Source organism: Larimichthys crocea, chromosome XXIV (assembly GCF_000972845.2).
Source record: "Larimichthys crocea isolate SSNF chromosome XXIV, L_crocea_2.0, whole genome shotgun sequence".
NCBI lineage: Eukaryota > Metazoa > Chordata > Actinopteri > Sciaenidae > Larimichthys > Larimichthys crocea.
This window is the reverse complement of record NC_040034.1, coordinates 11,503,994-11,522,708: the sequence shown is the minus strand read 5'-3', so window position 1 is coordinate 11,522,708 and position 18,715 is coordinate 11,503,994. Positions and strand designations below refer to the sequence as shown.

General features: G+C 41.0%; 3 protein-coding genes across 7 annotated transcripts in view; 1 reads left to right on the top strand and 2 right to left on the bottom strand.

Moving 5' to 3' along the window:
- Positions 1-875: 875 nt before the first annotated feature.
- Positions 876-12,162, bottom strand: LOC109142542 (protein ELYS). Of its 5 annotated transcripts, none has more exons than XM_027274919.1 (20): positions 12,041-12,162; positions 8,048-8,210; positions 7,862-7,951; positions 7,635-7,778; positions 7,362-7,520; positions 7,187-7,268; positions 6,904-7,087; positions 6,608-6,751; positions 6,020-6,210; positions 5,808-5,937; positions 5,658-5,721; positions 5,427-5,559; positions 5,159-5,330; positions 4,728-5,067; positions 4,555-4,645; positions 4,363-4,466; positions 4,118-4,269; positions 3,591-4,014; positions 2,841-2,947; positions 876-1,466 (listed from the first exon to the last, which is right to left on the bottom strand). In XM_027274919.1, the coding sequence occupies exons 2-20, from the start codon at positions 8,136-8,138 to the stop codon at positions 1,356-1,358; spliced, it is 2,913 nt and encodes a 970-aa protein (XP_027130720.1). In that variant the 5' UTR covers positions 8,139-8,210; positions 12,041-12,162; the 3' UTR covers positions 876-1,355. The 5 variants fall into 5 exon arrangements, with proteins under 5 accessions (XP_027130720.1, XP_019132121.2, XP_019132123.2 ...); XM_019276576.2 differs by lacking the exon at positions 12,041-12,162 and adding an exon at positions 8,394-9,310; XM_019276578.2 differs by lacking the exon at positions 12,041-12,162 and having other exon boundaries at positions 4,363-4,439; positions 8,048-9,310.
- Positions 10,066-16,575, top strand: prph2la (peripherin 2-like a). The gene is made up of 3 exons (XM_010733913.3): positions 10,066-11,748; positions 12,010-12,256; positions 13,214-16,575. Exons 1-3 carry the CDS (start codon positions 11,168-11,170, stop codon positions 13,484-13,486), a joined length of 1,101 nt encoding a protein of 366 aa, XP_010732215.1. The 5' UTR covers positions 10,066-11,167; the 3' UTR covers positions 13,487-16,575.
- The window catches only part of ubr1 (ubiquitin protein ligase E3 component n-recognin 1), a 17,240-nt gene continuing 14,062 nt past the window's right edge, over positions 15,538-18,715 (bottom strand). The window contains exons 41-47 of the mRNA XM_027274918.1: positions 18,510-18,646; positions 18,320-18,428; positions 18,177-18,239; positions 18,014-18,091; positions 17,750-17,920; positions 17,551-17,652; positions 15,538-16,815 (exon numbers count right to left, since the gene is read on the bottom strand). Of these exons, the coding sequence (XP_027130719.1) occupies positions 16,674-16,815; positions 17,551-17,652; positions 17,750-17,920; positions 18,014-18,091; positions 18,177-18,239; positions 18,320-18,428; positions 18,510-18,646 (802 nt within the window). The 3' untranslated portion in view covers positions 15,538-16,673. The remainder of the gene's footprint in view (positions 16,816-17,550; positions 17,653-17,749; positions 17,921-18,013; positions 18,092-18,176; positions 18,240-18,319; positions 18,429-18,509; positions 18,647-18,715) is intronic.

Here is an 18,715-nt window from a genome sequence, read left to right as displayed (position 1 = left end):
CTGATTTCCATGACGTTATCAGCTCTCAGATTAGCTAGATTAACTAGTTTGAGGTATTGTGTGAGTGGTCTTGGCCTGAAAGTTGATTTCATTCTAACGTTCAGAGTCGGTTACGTATTGTTACTTGTGCTTCATGCTCCATGGGCTTTTTTTTTAGCTCTGGCAGATCTTTATCTGGTGTGTTATAAATTCTCCAGATTACTATTTGCTGTAATAAATCATTTTGCAGTTTAAACCCTTCTGTTGTGATACATTATAGCTGGGGTAGTGCACGGCTTGTAAAATAGAATTCTCTACATTTTCTATAAAAAAAAGATTCAGAGCACACAACAGCAAAAGGACCTCAGACGTCATCTGGTATCAGATGTGCTGCCACACCTGCAAGGTCATAAGGAAAAGCTTAACAACTCTATAAGACATCCCTCCCTTATACAAACAGGAGATTACACGCACATCCACACACACAACTCCAAACTACACTTTTAAATAATACAGCATGTGTGGGCTCATGAACTGAGCACCCAGGGGAGACCCAGAGCAGAAGTGTGTCAAGCTGAAATATGTGTTAAGTTATTCACCCCTAGAACAAGCCACAGAGGAGGGAAAGAAGAAAGGGAGGGAGGGAGGGAGAGAGAGAGAGAGAGGGAGGTAGGGATGAGGATGCTAACCCAAATGCAGTCCCTGGGCTCTGTGCAAATATGGGGAGCAATGGGCAGCAGAAAGCAATGGGAGGTCATCCATTTTTCATGAGGTGCAATGGCAGCAAAGCAAACATCCTTTTTTTTTTCAAGAAGAAAAATCTAAAGTGCAGAATCATTTTCAAGGACACCATCACTTAATTTTAAATGCAGTACATTTATGCTTTAAGTGGATGAACATTGAACAGATAATAAAAATACACAATAACGGCTATTTCTACTGGAGTTTTAAATTAGCAGATTATTCAATAATGTATGTCTATCAATAATTCCTGAGAAATTCATTATTGAGTGAGTGTTTCTGACATGTGGTATTACAGTGGAAGAAAAAGGGCGTGGTGGGACAATATCATGGGTGGGAAAGACCGCTGACAGAAGCAGCTGTGGCAGCAGCCATCAGAACAATTTGACCGGGTGATTGATGAGGACACGGAGATGGATCGTGTCAAGGTGAAAAGTCTGTGTACTGATCATCAAGTCAGTCTTATGGTCAGGTGTGAGCTAATTTTAATAGTATTGTTTTACACACATTTATTTATTTTATCAAACGTATTCATGAATCAACAGATAGGCATCATGTTTAAAGACAAAAACAGGTTTTCTCATTCAGTTCAGTCTTCCATGTGCTGCACTATGTGTCAGAAAAGTACTAAATCTTCAGGCTCTCTTGACTCGTTTTCCTTTCCGTGAACGTGTTCTTCCATTTCTTATGGCACCTTGTGAACCCCTCCCAAAACTACTCCAACCTGCGGGCTCCTCTTGGTCTGTCTGTAACACAAAACAACAGCAAAAACAGACACAATTACAGCCTCATATCCTGGGCAGTGATGTGGAGGGCCTGATGAAATATCCTGTACCCATTAATCTTTCCCCAGGGGGTACAGGAGACTGGGAACACTGATTAAATGCCCCTAATAGAGGCCATTCGTCTCCCCTTGAATCTCAAATGTTTTAACATGCGACATCACCACACTACACCACGACTCCCTGCCTCTCCCTCTCTCTCTGCAAATATTGGCATTTTCATAAAGACAGCTAAGTCGATAACATTTCATTTTGCGATATCTTTTAAAGCGGGCATGATCTCTTTTTGATCGATGACTTTGTTTTCACCACAGAGAATATCTCATTTATAACCATGCCACAATAACCATCATAAACATTCATGCATGAGGTCAAATGGGACAAGATCAAAATTTATAGTTTGCACTAATAACTATCTTTAATATCCTGATTTCCATATCTTTAGCCACTCTGGCATTAAATTGAATGATCAGCCATTAAGGGTTTGTCTTAAACTAATTTCAACACATTAGTCATTAATATCCCTCTATTAAGCAAACCCTACGCAGTATTGTTTCTGGCATGATGAACAATTAGATAACACTAACAGCACTTCTTTCAAAACAACCCCCTGGAAGCACCCACTCACACTGTGACTGCACCTTAATGAATGTAATGTATCCACGACAAGCATGCATGGTACAACCAAATAGATTTTCCATGATAGACACACACACTGTTTGTACAGTATAAGCTACTCAGGCCCAAAGTATAATCATCATAAATTAACATGGCCTAATTATGTTTCACCTGCCAAGCTCCATATGGTCCCCAATTTTGAACAAAATAATTAGCTGACTGCATCCCAATTAAACAATTATCCAATGAAACCTCTGTAAAACAATTACCTGGTCATATCCGTGCAATGATATTACAGTGTTTAGCAATGTAATGTTCAGGCTGATGCACAAGAAAGCGGTAAAATTATGCAATATAAAAAGGTGACTACATCAGCATTAAGAGTGTGTTTTTGACAAATAACAGCTACATTGTGTGCACTTTTGACTCTGTACCTGAATACAAATGATTCACATCCCCCGAAACACTGTCTTCATATTTGTAAAATGACATCATTGTAGGCTCAGATCTTAAAAGCACTTGTGTTTATGCTGGAGGACAGGAGAACAGGGATGAAGGGTAGTAAAGAGGGCACCTGCTGGGTTGTGATGAAGCAAAATCCTCTGGGACCAAAAATGAGATCATCCAAATCAGAAATGCTGTCAAGCTTCTTAATTGGAACAATAGTGACCCCTACTGATCAGACAGGCTTTCACTGACTATACCACAGCTTCAATGTACCTGTTTGTCATCTCTGTTGTCTTCTTTTTGCTTCGCAGTGAAGTCCATAAAGCTGACCAGACTGTAGGAATATGGTTGGCTCAGTACAAGAGAACGACGCTTATTATCTGTGAATGAACAAAAACAAAACAGCAAAATAAGAATTGTCAGAATTTCTTTGTTGTTGTAAGTATCCATTGCTGGAAACGGAAATAGTTGTTAGGGAAAAATATGATGCTATGCTTTTAATTTTATGCAACATTGCTCCACTGTCTTTAACCCTTGTCCCAGTGACAAGGTTGGGGCATCAGTGTGGGGCAATAGGCCGTAGATCCCTGAGGCCCAGCGGTGATCAACGCAACTCAGCAGATGGAGGGAGGTCTGCTTGCTGTGGTAGACAGTGCACCTTCCACCATAGGAAGCATGGGGGAGGGAGGAAGAGGGGGTTGTTTTATGGATGACTGACTGCTGCAGCAAGGTTAAGGGAACCAATCTCTGACACTTCACTTCCTCACCAGTCTCCTTCCCTTAGTAGCAAAGACCCCCCGCCTTTGCTACATGTATCTGTGCCCTGCACCCTGCAGTGGATAGCAGCACCTCTGACATTTAATTATGCTTGGCCAAAACACACATACAGATTATTTGGCCTTAGACCATTGATAGCAATAACACAAATTTGTTCAATATGCATATTGCTATGGAATGTTTGGATTTTTTTTGGAGCACATATTTCATTACCATATATTTGCATAGGTTTGCTAAATTCTTCACCTGGTGTGATATCTGCTCCGGGCTCTGTAGCACAGTCCTGTTTCCACCAGCTGCCCACTTTGCAATGATGGAGGCAGGCTGAGGTGCTCTGGACACAGGGTTCATCCATTGTTAATTGGGCTTTCAGGGAGCTCTCATTGGTGGTGTCAGAGGGAGAAGAGGTGGTTTTGATGTTGTAGGTGAAGCTGGAGGTCAGAGAGCCACTGAAGATCTGCTGTGTGGAGCTGCACGTGGGAGGGAGGAGGGAGATGTCCCACTGATCCATCCCTGTTGAGGCCCTTGTGCTGCTGGCTACAGGCTCCTCTGACAGAAGGCTCTGGTGAGGGTCATTCAGTAGGTCCTGAATCGTTTCAGACATGGCACCAGAAAAACCTTGACTGAAGCATCCCACTGTCTCCTCTTGCTGGTGATGCTCATACATTTTCTGTGCACATAGAGTGAAAATACGTGAGAAGCCCCATTTTGAAAACAGGTACTGTGAATAATGAACCTACAGTGTGTGTGTTTTTTTTAGAGATACTGCATACCTGATCAGGTTCTTCTGCCTCACTTAAACTGAAAATCTCATATGGGATGCAATCTGATTGGTTCAGTGACATTGCAGAGCTCCACAGATCGGTGACATCTGGGGGGCCGTGAACGATTTCTTCAGACACTCCTTTACAGCAGGCCATTTTCTCTGCAGATGAAAGTTCATGCAGTGCTGTGAACATTCAGTAGACCACATTTCAGGCTGATAATTTTGTCACTCCAGCTGGATGCACCCACACACCATCATCAGGTGAGAGATCGCTGTGAGTCTCCACCTGGGGCTCACAGAGGGAGGGCACAGACTGGCTGTCCTCATTGCTGTTGAGCGAAAGAGGAAGAATTATTCTGAAAATGAACCCCACAAGATGATCCCTCAGTTTCAGTCATTGACAGTATTTACCATAAATATAGTGTAGATAAAATGACTTCTGACCTCTTGGTCACAGGAAGGGTTTTATTCATGGAAGGTTCTGCATCAACAAGAAAATCCTCGCGTGGGAAAACATCTTCATTTTCTTCTTCTTCTAGAAAAGAATTACAATTCGTATTTATCACTCTGCCTTTTAATGTGAGTGGTGTGCAAATGAAAACCAACACAAAGCTTACCTTTGACAAAACCGACCAGCTCCACTAAAGCTTCTTTGTTCAGGTTGCTGAGGAAAATGGGGTCTGTGGTGCCATCTAGTGTTTCCTTCAGCTCAGAGCAATCTGGCATGGCATCACTTGATGAAGGGGTTCTGCTGTTTTCTTCATCTTCCTCTTCCCTGCTTTGGCTCTCCCCATCAGTTAGGAAAGAGGAGATCCTTTGTAGAGTCAAAGTACTTTCATACACATAAGGACAGTCCTGACTTAACAGAAACAAGGAGGAGGCTGAGGTGAAGGAGGAGACGGACTCAGATCTGAGATCCTCAGAAGAAGAAATGTGCTGTGGTGGTTCTGGTTGTTGCTAGGGCAAGAACACACATAAATGGTGTTATTTCAAAACCATGTGCTGTAAAAATCAGTAATCTTATAGCAGGGACAATGAAAATGCATACATTTTGGACAGGCTGTTCCTCTCCTGGTTCATCTGTATGTGTTGTTTGTTCTATTTCTTCTAACATGTCCATTGGGGAGGGGCTGGGCATGAGATGACGCAGAGCCTGGGTTGACAGAAACATCTCTCTGCTGTTCGATTTTCTCTCTGTGTGCTCTGGCCACATCACCTCCCTGGAATAATGGAGAAATAATCAGTTGAATTCTCTGGGGTACTGATTTAACACCATTTGACCTCTGTTGTCCACATGCATTCTACAAACTCAGTACCTTGTCCTAGGATGTGGCTTTCTCACTTCCACCACAGCCTTTCTGAGCAGTTGGACTAGTTCCTCTGGGGACACAGTGCTGACTTTCTGAGCCTGATACAGTTTGGCAGACAGCGGACAGGGTGGCCTTCCTGCTGAATGGTTGAATAAATTGAAACTCCATAGTTAGATATAATCATTTTATTCTGTCCTGAAACTATTTGGGATATTCAATTCATTTTATCTGCCTTACTTTTCTTCATTAGTGGCATTTTTGATCCTGTAGTTTCAATTCCATTTACATTGTCTTCTTCAACCTGAGATTAATTAATGGAAAAAAAGTCATTTAAAGACTCAATATCTTTGGTGCATATATATGCTGTATTACAAGACATTCACCTACAATGTATCCTGCAGGGGTGCACTTTAAAGCCTCTGCACACAGACCAACTTTATTACAAGCCTGGAGGAAGTACATGACCATGTCTTTGCTTTCTCCTCTCTTCAGCAGAGCCCAGGCTTCGGAGACATAACTGGAGAGCAGACACATTGTCAACAAGACAAGTCAAATATGACTGTAATGTAATCTAAAGTCCAATAAGCCACAGATTGTACCTGTTTTGAAGCAGTACATCTGCACAGAGCTTAGCATCCTCAGTGCTCTCTATTGCGGGTCTGGTCCAGTGGAGGTACCTCAGTGCTAACTGAGGCTGCTTCCTTGTTAGCAGACAGTGGATGATGCAATGATGCTGCCAGGAGAGCCGAGGAACCGCAGCCCTGGGGCTGAGTAATAGCTCCATGGAGGGCTGGGTGACATGTAACATGACATAAATCAGCATGGTAACGTTTTTTGATTGATATTTTAATCAGTTACATCTCTACTATGTGTTATCAAGAATCAAACTTGCAGCTTTCTTATCATCCATCTCGTCTTCTAAAAGAAAGGTACACTGTAATTTCATCACTAACGAGTTGCACAGTGGAGCGTTACTACATTAATCATATGCGCTACTCAAGTGGCCCATTAGTGTCACCTGCAGACCATTATGGCTGCTGAAACAAGGACACTAATGTAATCAACAAGATGGTTAACTGGCCCTTGAATGGTGCTCACTTTGCAGTCAACTTGGATACGTTCATTTTAATGACTTCATCAAAATCAGAATCCCCTAATACATAAAATCAATTTTCTTGGTTATATACCTTGATGTGTCCACGATCAAGCATCCAGAAGGCCCTGATTTGTTGGGAAAAGCTGGAGGGAATCGTGAAGGCATGGCAGAAAGATTGGAGGAGGTCATCTTTGCACTGCAGGAAGTTTGCTGTATCCAGTACAAAGTACATGAGCTGTGATACACCAAGGTTAGGAACTACATAACAGAAAATATATAGTACATACAGTGTAGAATAAATGCTATCTTATCTTGAATAAAACAGAACAAAGCACAAAAAGATGCACAGTATGTTCCACAGAACTTGTAGATTATTTGGATGGATACGAGAGCTTGGACTGACATGTTGTCGATATGAGGCACCAGCACAAGCTTCAGCAGGGACTGTAGATTAGGAGGAGGATAACACTGGTCTGCACAGTCTTCAAAAGTCCAAATGCACCCATGTTGTCTGTCCAGGTGAGTCACCATCCCTTGTATCAAAGACCTAAATCTTCCTATTTCCTCGCATCTAGTCGAATATAAGGAAATAGAAAAGCAGAAAGATCCTTCAGTGAGAGAAAAAAGGTAAAACGGCTCGAATTCTATCAAGTCAAATCATCCGACTTACCCAGGTGTCTCGAGACAAGCCTTCCGATGGCTGTGACTCATTTCCTTCCACATCTGAGAGATACGCTTCACCTCCTGTGCCTCTGACAGCAACAGCAGAGAACAGAAAAACCTTTAGAGGTGTTGGAACAGCTCATCACATCAAAATGTTCACATATATAGGATCATATCAGTACCAGGGTACTTGGGAAGAAGCCCCACGATGCCCCACCATTGAACCAGGCGTCCCAGCCAGATATGCTGCTTTAGAGCCCTGTGCTCTCGGTTCCAGCAGCCATGTCTGACATCTGAGGAGCCAAATGTATCTCTGCACACCATGCATGGGACTCCCATACCTAAATAAAAACATAAACTGTTTAATTTAAGACATGTCAGAGGGTTAAACGCTGTAGTTAGTGTCAAAAATATCAAGCAAACCATCATGCTGCTCAGTGTAGTAAAATGTGTACCATGCCAGAGGTGGGCTGAACTGAGCTGTCTTCTTGCCCACTGGGCCAGTGTGAGCAGGTTCCTCAGTCTCTGGAGCAGCATGTGCACTCTGGTGAAAGAGCTCCGATCCAGAAACATCCACAGGCCCTGGCAGCGGCTGAAACCTACAGGAAGACAAACAGAGATCCTAAATGTGTGCTTTAAATTCAAATATCTAAACGTGATTGATGAAGGAACATGTTCTTACATAATGTTAATAACTCTTTTTTAGCAAACTCTGATGTCCTCTGAACCCAGCAGCTGAAAGTCTGTAGGATTTCTTCCACATCTATTTCACCTGCAACAGGGTATCATTGAAGATGAGTGTTTTTGCAAGCAGTGGAAACAACTACTACTTCTACACTTGTATAATGGTCAAATGCTTCTAATATACCTTCAGCTGTAAGTTTCCGTAGCCAGCGGATGATGGCTCTTATGTTGTTGCTGGCTAACGCTTCAGACCACTGACCCTCTGTATCCAGCATGGTTGCCCTCAGATCATGAGGTCAATTCACATGGTAGGATTAAAGAACCATTTCTGGAAAAAATGCTGATTCCTATGGTATATTATAGCAGAAGAAAATATTCATTCATTCATGAAACCCTACTGTATACTCAAGATGTTTTGACCATCAATATGTTTATGTATATGAACAGATTAAAGCATGAATGTGGTATGTGTCATTATTTGTAAGAGCCTCAGAGAAAATTGTAAAGATTTGTTGAAATCTCTCACTTACTTGGAGATGTGGTTTAGTTAGTCCAGTAGCTCCATTAAACTCTGCTCTTGGTCTCTGTGCTGTGTGCTACACTTGCCTGGAGGATTTGCTGACTGGCCCAGTGGCTACGGTAACACTCTCTTCTTACACAAGCTACTTTGGTACATGTTAATCCACTAATCTCACTCTCAGTTAACATTTCATTGGCTGATTGGCAGCATGGCTGTGGGTGTATTAATGTGTGTGTGTGTGTGTGTTAAAATGAAAGTTGGCAACAGGAAAGGGAAGACCTGCAGGGGTGAGATGATAGCAGGAGGTTCAAAATTAACTTGTTAAATGACAGAGAGCAGAAAACTTACCCTGCTCTCTATCAGGCATTTTGTACTTTTGGCCACATCCCAGTCAGTGACGTCGCAACAAGTTTTTTCCACCATATTGCACAGGCAAAACCCCTACTATGACATCACTCATCCAAAGAACCACATGCATGCTTTATTTTGTCATAGATGACTGACTGATGATTGATTGTTGAGTATCTTTGGATCTTGGAGTGCTGAAATCACACATTCCATTTCTATTTTTTACTTTTGTCTGACATTAATTGACTAATCAAAGACAAATTGAGAAAGTTTCGAGCAGTAGAGAGCTGTGCAGCATCTTAGATAATTATGTCAGCGTTTGCCCTTAGTTAACCCTTAATGACCTATACAGTATACTTCTATAGATCAGAGGCGCTCAGATTTTCTCAGCCAAGGACCCCTTACAAGAAAAGACAAGAGAATATACTGGGGACTACCTTATATATGTACTGTACCATAGCTTAGCTTTTTTTAAAGCTTCTTTTAGTTTTTAATCTTTCTAGTCTTTAGTGATATGAAAGAACAAAATTAAAGAAGTGTATCCAAAAGACATTAGACGTGGAAGGAAGGAAGGGGCGAAGGAAGTAAGGAAGGAAGGAAGGAAAACAACAACGAAAGGAAGGAAGGAAGGAAGGAAGGAAGGAAGAAAAACAATGACGAAAGGAAGGAAGGAAGGAAGGAAAACAATGATGAAAGGAAGGAAGGAAGGAAGGAAGGAGGGAAGGAAGGAAGGAAGGAAAAAATGGCAAAAGGAAGAAAGGAAAAAACGACGAAAGGAAGGAGGGAAGGAACTAAGGAAGGAAGTAAGGAAAAAAACGATGAAAGGAAGGAGGGAAGGAAGGAAGGAAGGAAGGAAAAAAACTACGCTTGTTGTATTAATACTTAATTTAATTTCAGTAATAATGTATGGGGCGGCGGGGCCAGAGTCAGGCACACTCAAAATTTCTTTAGAAATTTTAGAGTTTTATATAGTTTTTGTATGTTTAGCACAGGTTACTGCATATTTATTTTCAATGCAAATGTTTAATTCCTCTGCACATTTTTTAACTTTTAGAGTTAACTCCTCTGCACATTTTTAATTCCTCTATACATATTTAAATCCCATGCAAATGTTTAATTTCTCAGCAAATGTTTAATTTTGCTACAAATGTTTAATTTCTCTGTACATATTTAAATTTAGATTTATCTGAGGTTAATTTTAACGTATGGTTACTCTGTTATAGGTTAATTCTAATGTATGTTTAATGTATGTTTGCATACTGGATCAATAAAGTATCTATCTATCTATCTATCTATCTATCTATCTATCTATCTATCTATCTCATAATGCTCCCGAATGTGTGGTCTTCATAAAAAGCACCAGAGGACAGCACACCTTCAGTTATTATGACCTGATTTTTCTTTTTTTGTATTCATAAATAGATAAAAAGTTTTATTTCTCATTACAAGCTGACTTGATTCAAATGTGGACTGATGCTGGAGATGAACTATAAAATATTACTTTTCAGAATGAATAGACACTTTTGTTACTTTGGACATGAATGAAAACACACACAAACAAGCACACACACAGTAATGGCCGCCATCCATTACTTTCACAGAGCTGGGACAGTCTACAGATTTGCGTAGGTGGCAGAAGGTAGGTCCAAATCCCTTGTGGGGCCCAGGGATGATTAATGATTAAAGGGGATTAGGCGGTAGGTCGGGACTTGGCTACTGGTCTAACTCTGATGCTGCCGTGGCTGCCTTCATAGTATCTGTGTCACTACGACCACTCGCTTCTCTCAGGACTAAATCTGAGGACGTCAGCAGGAATACAAACTAAAAATGAGAGAAGAATGACGTGAGATCTTCAAGGTCAGTGCTGACCAAGATAAGGTTGGTACAGTGGACTTCGTGGATTCTGTTTCACTGTCAGTTATTTCTTTCTTATTTCTTTCATTCTTACTTTTCATTTTGTTTTTCAAAGGTTTGTCCAGGCAGAAATGCCAGGATCACTGGATTCAAAAAGAGATACTGTTTTTTTTAAACCACATTACATCTTAATGATCTTTCCTCAGTTTGTCTCACATGTATACTGTTTCACGCTAGCATACAGCCGATCATGTCATTGGATTATGTCTTAACAGTGTTTTCCATTCCAAGAATTGTACTGTCATGTGAGATTTCTTATTTTTCACACTCTAACCATTGCAGTCTCACAGGCCTGCCTGCATCTACAGTATAACCATAATGCAGCGTCCACAAGATATTGATCACGACTACCAGGCTAAGCTGATTATAAGAGGACCTTCAGTGAACTATACAACCAATCCCCCTCCCCTTGGCCCCCCACAACCCCTGGGGGATAACCTGTTCCTCTCCCCTGCTCTACCTGCATCCCACCCTTAATCCCCCCCTTGGACTTTAAAGAAAACTTAAAAGGAGATATATACAATGGCGGTCTTGAGAATGAAATTCACAAAGACCAAGAGGGACAAGTTGGCCCAGGTTCTATGGATCCTGAATTGGATCTCAGTGGTGACAGGGGCCATCCTGTTCAGTCTGGGGCTCTTCCTCAAGGTTGAGATCTACAAGCGAGAAGAGCTGATGGCTAAGAGGGACATCCAGTACGTACCCAACATGCTGATTGCTGTGGGCCTCATCGCCTGTGCCATAAACTTCCTGGGTGGGAAGATCTGCTATGACTGCGTGGACAGCACCAAGTTCTTGCGTTGGAAGCTGATCATGCTGCCCTACATTATATGCACTTTCTTCTTCACCTTCTGCGTGCTGGTGGGGGCTCTGATGTGTTACAGCATGCGGGGGGAGCTAGAGGAGTCTCTGAACCTGGGGCTAACAGAGGCCATGAAGTTCTATAAGGACACGGACACACCAGGACGATGCTTCCTGAAGCGCACTGTGGATATGCTACAGATAGAGTTTCAGTGCTGTGGGAACAATGGCTATAAAGACTGGTTCCAAATCCAGTGGATCAGCAGCCGTTACCTGGACATGTCCCAAAAAGAGGTGGCAGAGTAAGTGCAAACCACAGAATGAGCATGCCGATTTAGTAAAAACTGGGGTATTTTAATAAAGAAATGTACATTTCAGATAAGTTCAGAAAGTTAGTTTAGTTAGATCCCTCCCTACTCCCTCTAAAAAGGTTAAACTAAGCTACAGAAAGAAAAATGACATATCCCCTCCCATGTAATAATCTTTGTACAGTCCCAAACAACTACACAGTAAGATTAAATATTTTACACAGAGACCTTCTCTTTCCATTTCCTGCTTTATAGCCGATTAAGAAGTAACGTGGAGGGGAAGTACCTGATGGATGGAGTCCCCTTCAGCTGCTGCAACACATTCTCTCCGCGGCCCTGCATCCAACAGCAAATCACCAACAACTCTGCTCACTTCAACTACGAGCACCAGACAGAGCAGCTGAACCTGTGGATGAAAGGGTGTCGCCAGGCATTGCTGGAGTACTACAATCACATCATGCAGTCCATTGGCCTCACAGTCCTTATCACCTGGCTGTTTGAGGTGAGGAACACACTAAACACTCATGAAGATAAAGGGGAACTCCACTTGTTTAACACATCAAATATTGTCTCAGGTCTTGGAGACTAGTACTGTTGAATATGAAAATATTATTGTGTATAAATACTACTACATATGTGAAAAATGTTTTATAAAGTATTTTGCGGTTCCAGAAGTCTGATAAATTACCTCAAGTGACGTAACTTGAGGCAATGTCAGTTGGGGCCAAAGACTACAATCAAGTTAGAAAGAAGCGAGTTTACCAGATCTCTGTAGCCCGCTTGTTTGTGTTACGTTTGAATTTAGCACACCTGGACTGTTGGTGGTTGGGTTGCATTGTGGGTAATGTAGGCCCCAGGGTTTTATTAGAAGGAGGGACGCATGGAATAAATATCTCTTGTTCTGCTGCATTTTTTTTATATTTTTTAAAATTTTCTATCATAAGTCCTACCATGTTATAGTAGTGCAATGGTAAATTAATGTAGTATTCCTTTAAAGTGATTGCTTTCTCCAAAAAGAACTCCATATATTAGGCTGCTGTAACAGTAGCTGTTTCTGCTTTACAGTCCTTATAGATTTGTATTAAAACAATCTGAAATAATATACATTTGTGAGATAAGTTCAATGACTATAACAGTAAAAGATGACAGAAGAAGACACAGGTGGAGAACATGATCGGTCTTTGTTATTGCACAGTCCCTTCACACACCTTCAGTACTAATCCTTGAGTAAATCTCTACTGTCGTATTATCTCTGGGTCATCCATGCAGCACTTAAAGTGGACTCTCCTATTGTCCTCTACTCAGGTGCATATTGGTTTAGGAAACGTATCACAGAGCTGCAAATACAAATTAGAGGCAAAACTGAAGCATATGAAGGAAGCAAACAAAACTCTTTTTTGACCTCTCATATCATGATTTCTGTCATTTTTGTCACATGTGTCTGTGTGTTTTGTTTCAGCTGTCAGTGTTGACCGGGGTTCGTTTCCTCCAGACCTCACTGGAAAACGTGCTAAGACAGGGTGACCCCAACTGTGAGTCTGACGGCTGGCTGCTGGAAAATAGCTTTATAGAAACAGCTCGCATCAACCTGAATATCATTAAAAACCTTGGCAAGTGCAACCAGATAGACACTGCCAACAACGGAGACCCCAACATAAACGTTCCCTCCACCTCAAAAGCACACTATGGGCCAGACAATGTGCCCCCGAAGGAAACACCTGAAGACAGTTGATCTTTCTCAGGCCTCGGTGAACCCTGAAGGACTAAATAAGGGCCTTCATCTAGACTACTTGTTCAAATTACATACATACATATGAATCCAAATCTTTCCATACATGTTTCTTTTTCATTGATGCAAACAACATCACATAAATCACCACATCTGTACTGTACATCTGTTGTTTACGAATGATATCTTGTTGCCTGTGTATTGTGTGTGGTTTTGCAACAGGTTTACGCCTGTCAGCTGCAACACTGGAGTCAAAAAGGAACTTGAAATATATTATTGTTTCATAAGAATAAATTAGAGATAGGAGACAGAAGTTGAAGCCCACAGATTTGTTTTGCCTGAATGTATGATATAAAGTACAATCAGAGTGTAGAACAACTATAGAAAGAATTTGTATATAAATGAAAGTCCATTAATAGAGTGTTTTGGCCTCAAGTTAAATAAGTCGTAGTATAAATCCTGGAGAGAAAGATTAACTTTACATAGCTGTGGGTGTTTAGATAAATAGTAACATTTTTGGATCTGTGCATTTCACTTAACTTCAGCAAACAAGGTTGCACCAAGGGTAGTTAACAATGGGAGGAATACAACATGTTTTTGCTTACACATGAGTTAAAAGCACATATCCAGACAGAAATCTAATTGATAACACAATATACTACATTTTCTAGAATGTTTAAGCTGTCACAAGTATGAATCTCATGTGCCTCAGCAATGCCACCATGGTCTTATGAAAACACCTCAGTCATTTTTTGCTGAGATGAGCTACTAAGCTTTACAATAAACCTTCTGATGGCTGAGTTTTACTGTTTGTAGGATCCAAGCCATGGCAAACTAGGCTACTATGCTGTACTCTGTATTAATGATAAAGCCTTCAACATGTTGGCTGGTAGCAGGGTTTTGTCTGTTGGTCATAGTAACCATCTTTCTGCTTTATATGCCTTTCTTTTCAGAAATTATAGAGTAGAAGGCAGCTGAGAAGGTAGCTTACGGTTTAAGCATTTTGGAGCAAAGGGAGGGGGGGGGGGGGCTTGGAGGTTTGTTAAAATAAACATGTAGGTTAATAAAGTTTTCATTGTGGCTAAAAACAATTGTGAAAAAGGAGAATGTTTCATATTTTTGCTTCATTTGGGGCTGTCACTTAAAACAAATGGTTCCTACACAGACTTTCTAGGCCCCTCAAATTCAAGGACCCAACACAAATAGTTGAGACACGGATCAAGGTAAATTACTGTTAGAACACTGAGAATCTTTATAATGAGAACTATCAGGCCTTACAGAAGCTCAGACACAACAATTAAAGACAGAGGCTTGAATGTGTGTGAACACTTGCCAACTGTGGTTACACAGATGTTATAATAAGTAAAAAAAAATTATATATCAAAAGCACTTAAATACTTGTACAAAATATATACATTCAAGCACTTTGATCCATGCCTATTTATGTCTACTCTAACTTTCATGGCCTTGAATTCCACGAAGCAGGGACCCTCTCCTTCATATATTATATGTATAAAATTGTGCTGCATATTAAACTGGGCTTAAAATAATGTGTAAATGATGGGTAAGGCAGCCTATAGCGTCAGCCCAGATGACAGCACAAGGATTCATCGGTAGCTGTCATCAATGTGTAAATTGTGTAAAAATTGTTTTAATGAATAGGCCGATTTATCTAATATGTTGGAAGAATCATGTTCATTAAATGAGCGAACAATAATTTAGCAGTCCACACACCCCACCCTCAGGCCATTAAACAGATTATATAGATGGAATAAATTTTAGAAACTGTGACACTATTGTACTGAGATTGATTCAGGCCACAGAACAGTTCATCTGTATAGAGGCTCGTGTCTTTATTTCCACAGCCTGGAAGTCATGAAGTACTGTCAAACAACACAAAAAGGAGGAGAATGTATTTTCACACATTTTTTTCCTGAAAAGGCTGACCAATAATGCAAAGGAGTAACTGGCAAGAAATCATATACTACCTTTGATCTCTACATGTCTTCTTCTTAAATGGATTATTTAAATAGTTTTCTTTTTACTTCAATTCAATTTGTGTTAAGTGGAAGGAATCAACACCATATGGTGACATGTGACTGACAATCTTGCAATGGTCCATTTAAAGTTTTAAACATTCCAAACATACAGTGGATATCTGATAATTAGAATAAGTTTGGCGTAATAGACTTTTTTTCTAAAAGGACGTCTCATAATACCATGTAAGATGGTGGAGACGTTTTCATATAATTCAGTCACTGATTCTTAAGATCAGTAACAACTTTCAACCATAAATACCAAAAATGGCTGAAATATTCAGAAAAATTGATTCTGGTGTCTGCTTATTATTAAATGAATTTACACTGGTGGTGGTTGAGGTGACTTACCCCCTTCCCTCCAAAGCGCTTTGAATATCAATGATAACACATTATATTAATGTAATCCACCATTATCATAATTACATCAGAAAATTATGGAAGCAGATTACTGTACACTTCTCTCCGAATATTGAATCTGTTTGTTCAACTTTGAAAATAATGCGTATTTTATAAACGTTTTATCCATGGCATATGCATCTATATATAATATACGAGTAAAGGTGAAGTAGGATGTGGCCATCATGCTGACCGCCTGCACAAAAATGTGTAGGATGTGTGATCATGCCTGTTAACATTTCCAAATAAATGCCCTTCAAAACAGTATAATTCAACAATTATAACTTAGGACAAATCTGAATTTCTAACACAAAAAGAGAATGCAGAAAATTCACAGCATTACTGAGGAGAGAAATCAAATACATTAACTGATAACAGAAACATATTAATGTGTATCTGATGTTTGTCTTTATTTGTATGAGCCTCTTTGCAAATAACATTATTCTAGGATAAACTCATTCTCACAGCAGACAATCAAATTAAAACAAGGCGACTTGGGTTTACTTATGAACCATCACCCTCCACTATTTGTCATCTTCCTCCTTTTTGACTGTCCCATTTCTCTCAGACTCAGCAGGGGTTTCATCAGGGAGGGATTGGCTGCTCAGGCCTCCTTAGATTGTAGGAGGGCTGTTTGTGTGTGTGTGTGTGTGAGTGTGTGCGTGTGTGTGTGTGTGTGTGACTAAGGAGCACTGGAGCAGATTGTGCTCTATGGCTGTGCTCTTTACTTCCTGGCCACAAAGCTGAAGCATTCATCACAACATCTGCCACTCAAAGGCAAACACAACGCTGACCACCTCTAGGCTGCGGGCAATTTCTTCCAGGATGCAGTGCTGCTGCCACAGCTGGTTCAGCTTCCTGTAGCGCTCTGGGCAAAGGTGTAATGGATTGCCCCTTCTGGAAAAGCAAGGACAGAAAGAGCGATTTATTCAAGGGCTTGTCCAAGAAAATACACAATACATTTATGACAAAATGATGTACTTCATGGCCATCGCAATATGCTGCTCTGACTGGCTGCAAATTATTTTGCTGCTTTCAGTCACTGCCTACAAAAATGAAAGAGTCCTGCAGCTGAATCAAATGAAGTCAAATAAAGGTTGCATACAAGCTTTGCAAATTTACAAACAGTAATCACTCTGCATGACCTAAATGGAAGACTAAAACAAAACAGGAGAGCATGTCCTGGCCAGTGTTCCTCTTCAAATCTAACTCAATGTAATAAAGAATATGAGATGTAATCTTGCTCCCAATCTGAAAAGTCAATTTGATCAAGTACCGACCACTTCCAAACAGGAGCACGTAATATATATAAATATAAATATATAAAAGCACTGAGCCCTGCTACTTTTTTCTTGCAGGTTTGCAAGACAAGAGCCGGCTGTTCATGTGAAAAGAATCAATTTCCAGAGTTGCCCTTTCACACATGTAGCACACAAAATGAGATTGTCCGTATCAGACGTGTTCTCACATGTTGGAAACACGTGCAGGCCAAGGAGGAGGATATTTGCAGTCTCACATACAGCTCCTCTGGGTAATGTTCATGTAAGTTCAGGGGTGCAGTGCATGTGTCAAAGGGGCTAAAGGGTGTCTGGCCTGCAGTTTCGGCACCAGGAAAAGAAGCTATGATCTTACCCAAGGTGAGGATCAGTCTCCCCATAATCATCCAGGTAAGGGGCAGCGTATGTGCTTCCTCGAGTCTTGCTGGCCATCAGAACAATTTCGCACTCTCTTACCCTGTTAACATGAAATTTAACATGTTTAATTTCATACAAGAAAGAATTTGAGTAATAAAAATGCAGTTGGGAGTTGGAAAGCCTTTAATGTAACCCACCTAAGGAACATCCCCACTCCTGCACCACAGGTAGCAGCGTGGGCAGTGCAAGCCCCGACATCTTCCCCATCTAGCTGGCTAAGACAGCACGAGCTCTGAGAGCACAGCATGGCCCCACAAAACAAGCACAGGGTCGGATGCTTCCTCTCATCATCGGAGGATTTGGGACACCTGTAGACAACAGAGGAAACGAGCAGGTTGAAGATCTCTCGCAGCTTTCCACTGAAAGGTGGCAATTGAAAGAAACTTCAATTTATCACTTACTGAAAATGGCTGGCTTGATTGAGGAGAGCACTGTAATCCTCGGGAAGCTCGATTAAACGATTCCTTCTTCTAGGGTATCTAAATATAAATTGTATTAATCAATTATTAGGAGATCTTTTTAATTAAGGAATTGGAATTAAGGAATACAAAAGCCAAAACATACCTCACTGTCTGGATTTTTCCTTTCAAGGCTTTGGTAACAGCTGCAGCTGGGCTCCCACACCATCTAAAGAAAGAAAAAACATTATTATAACATGTATAATATTGTGATAATTCATCAGTGTAGCTACAATGTTTATCACCTACCGTTGCAGCAGTGGAGTAACAGAATTCCTGTGCTCCTGGAAGAGCTGGAACACATTGGAGGGTAGTGCCAAGTAGCTGCACAGTGCCTCCATCTGTGCTTGAGAGGTAACTGCAAAGACCCAAAATGTCAGCTTGAATGCACATCCAACATGCGATAAATTATGTGACATGATACTTTGGTTTGACCTACCAGTAGTACCAAAGAGCTCCTCTGGAGGATGCACTCCTGTAAGGCAACTGAAAAAGAGAGCAGCACAGCGTAGGAAAGGTTCGATTCCTCGTTTCACTCTTTCTGCCACAGAGCTTCCAGACACATCTGGAATCAGCCTGACGAGCAAACAACAGAACAACCTGTCAAGTGAGCTGAACGGAGTCTGCGTTACCGTATACACCCCT

Coding starts and splice junctions, on each gene's coding strand:
- LOC109142542 (XM_027274919.1), bottom strand. CDS start 8,138: ATGCTGGATACAGAGGGTCAGTGGTCTGAAGCGTTAGCCAGCAACAAC. Junction 7,521..7,634: donor TTCAGCCCACCTCTGGCATG/GTACACATTTTA, acceptor GTTTTTATTTAG/GTATGGGAGTCCCATGCATG. Junction 6,752..6,903: donor ACATGTCAGTCCAAGCTCTC/GTATCCATCCAA, acceptor GGTGTATCACAG/CTCATGTACTTTGTACTGGA.
- prph2la (XM_010733913.3), top strand. CDS start 11,168: ATGGCGGTCTTGAGAATGAAATTCACAAAGACCAAGAGGGACAAGTTG. Junction 11,749..12,009: donor TCCCAAAAAGAGGTGGCAGA/GTAAGTGCAAAC, acceptor CCTGCTTTATAG/CCGATTAAGAAGTAACGTGG. Junction 12,257..13,213: donor TTATCACCTGGCTGTTTGAG/GTGAGGAACACA, acceptor GTTTTGTTTCAG/CTGTCAGTGTTGACCGGGGT.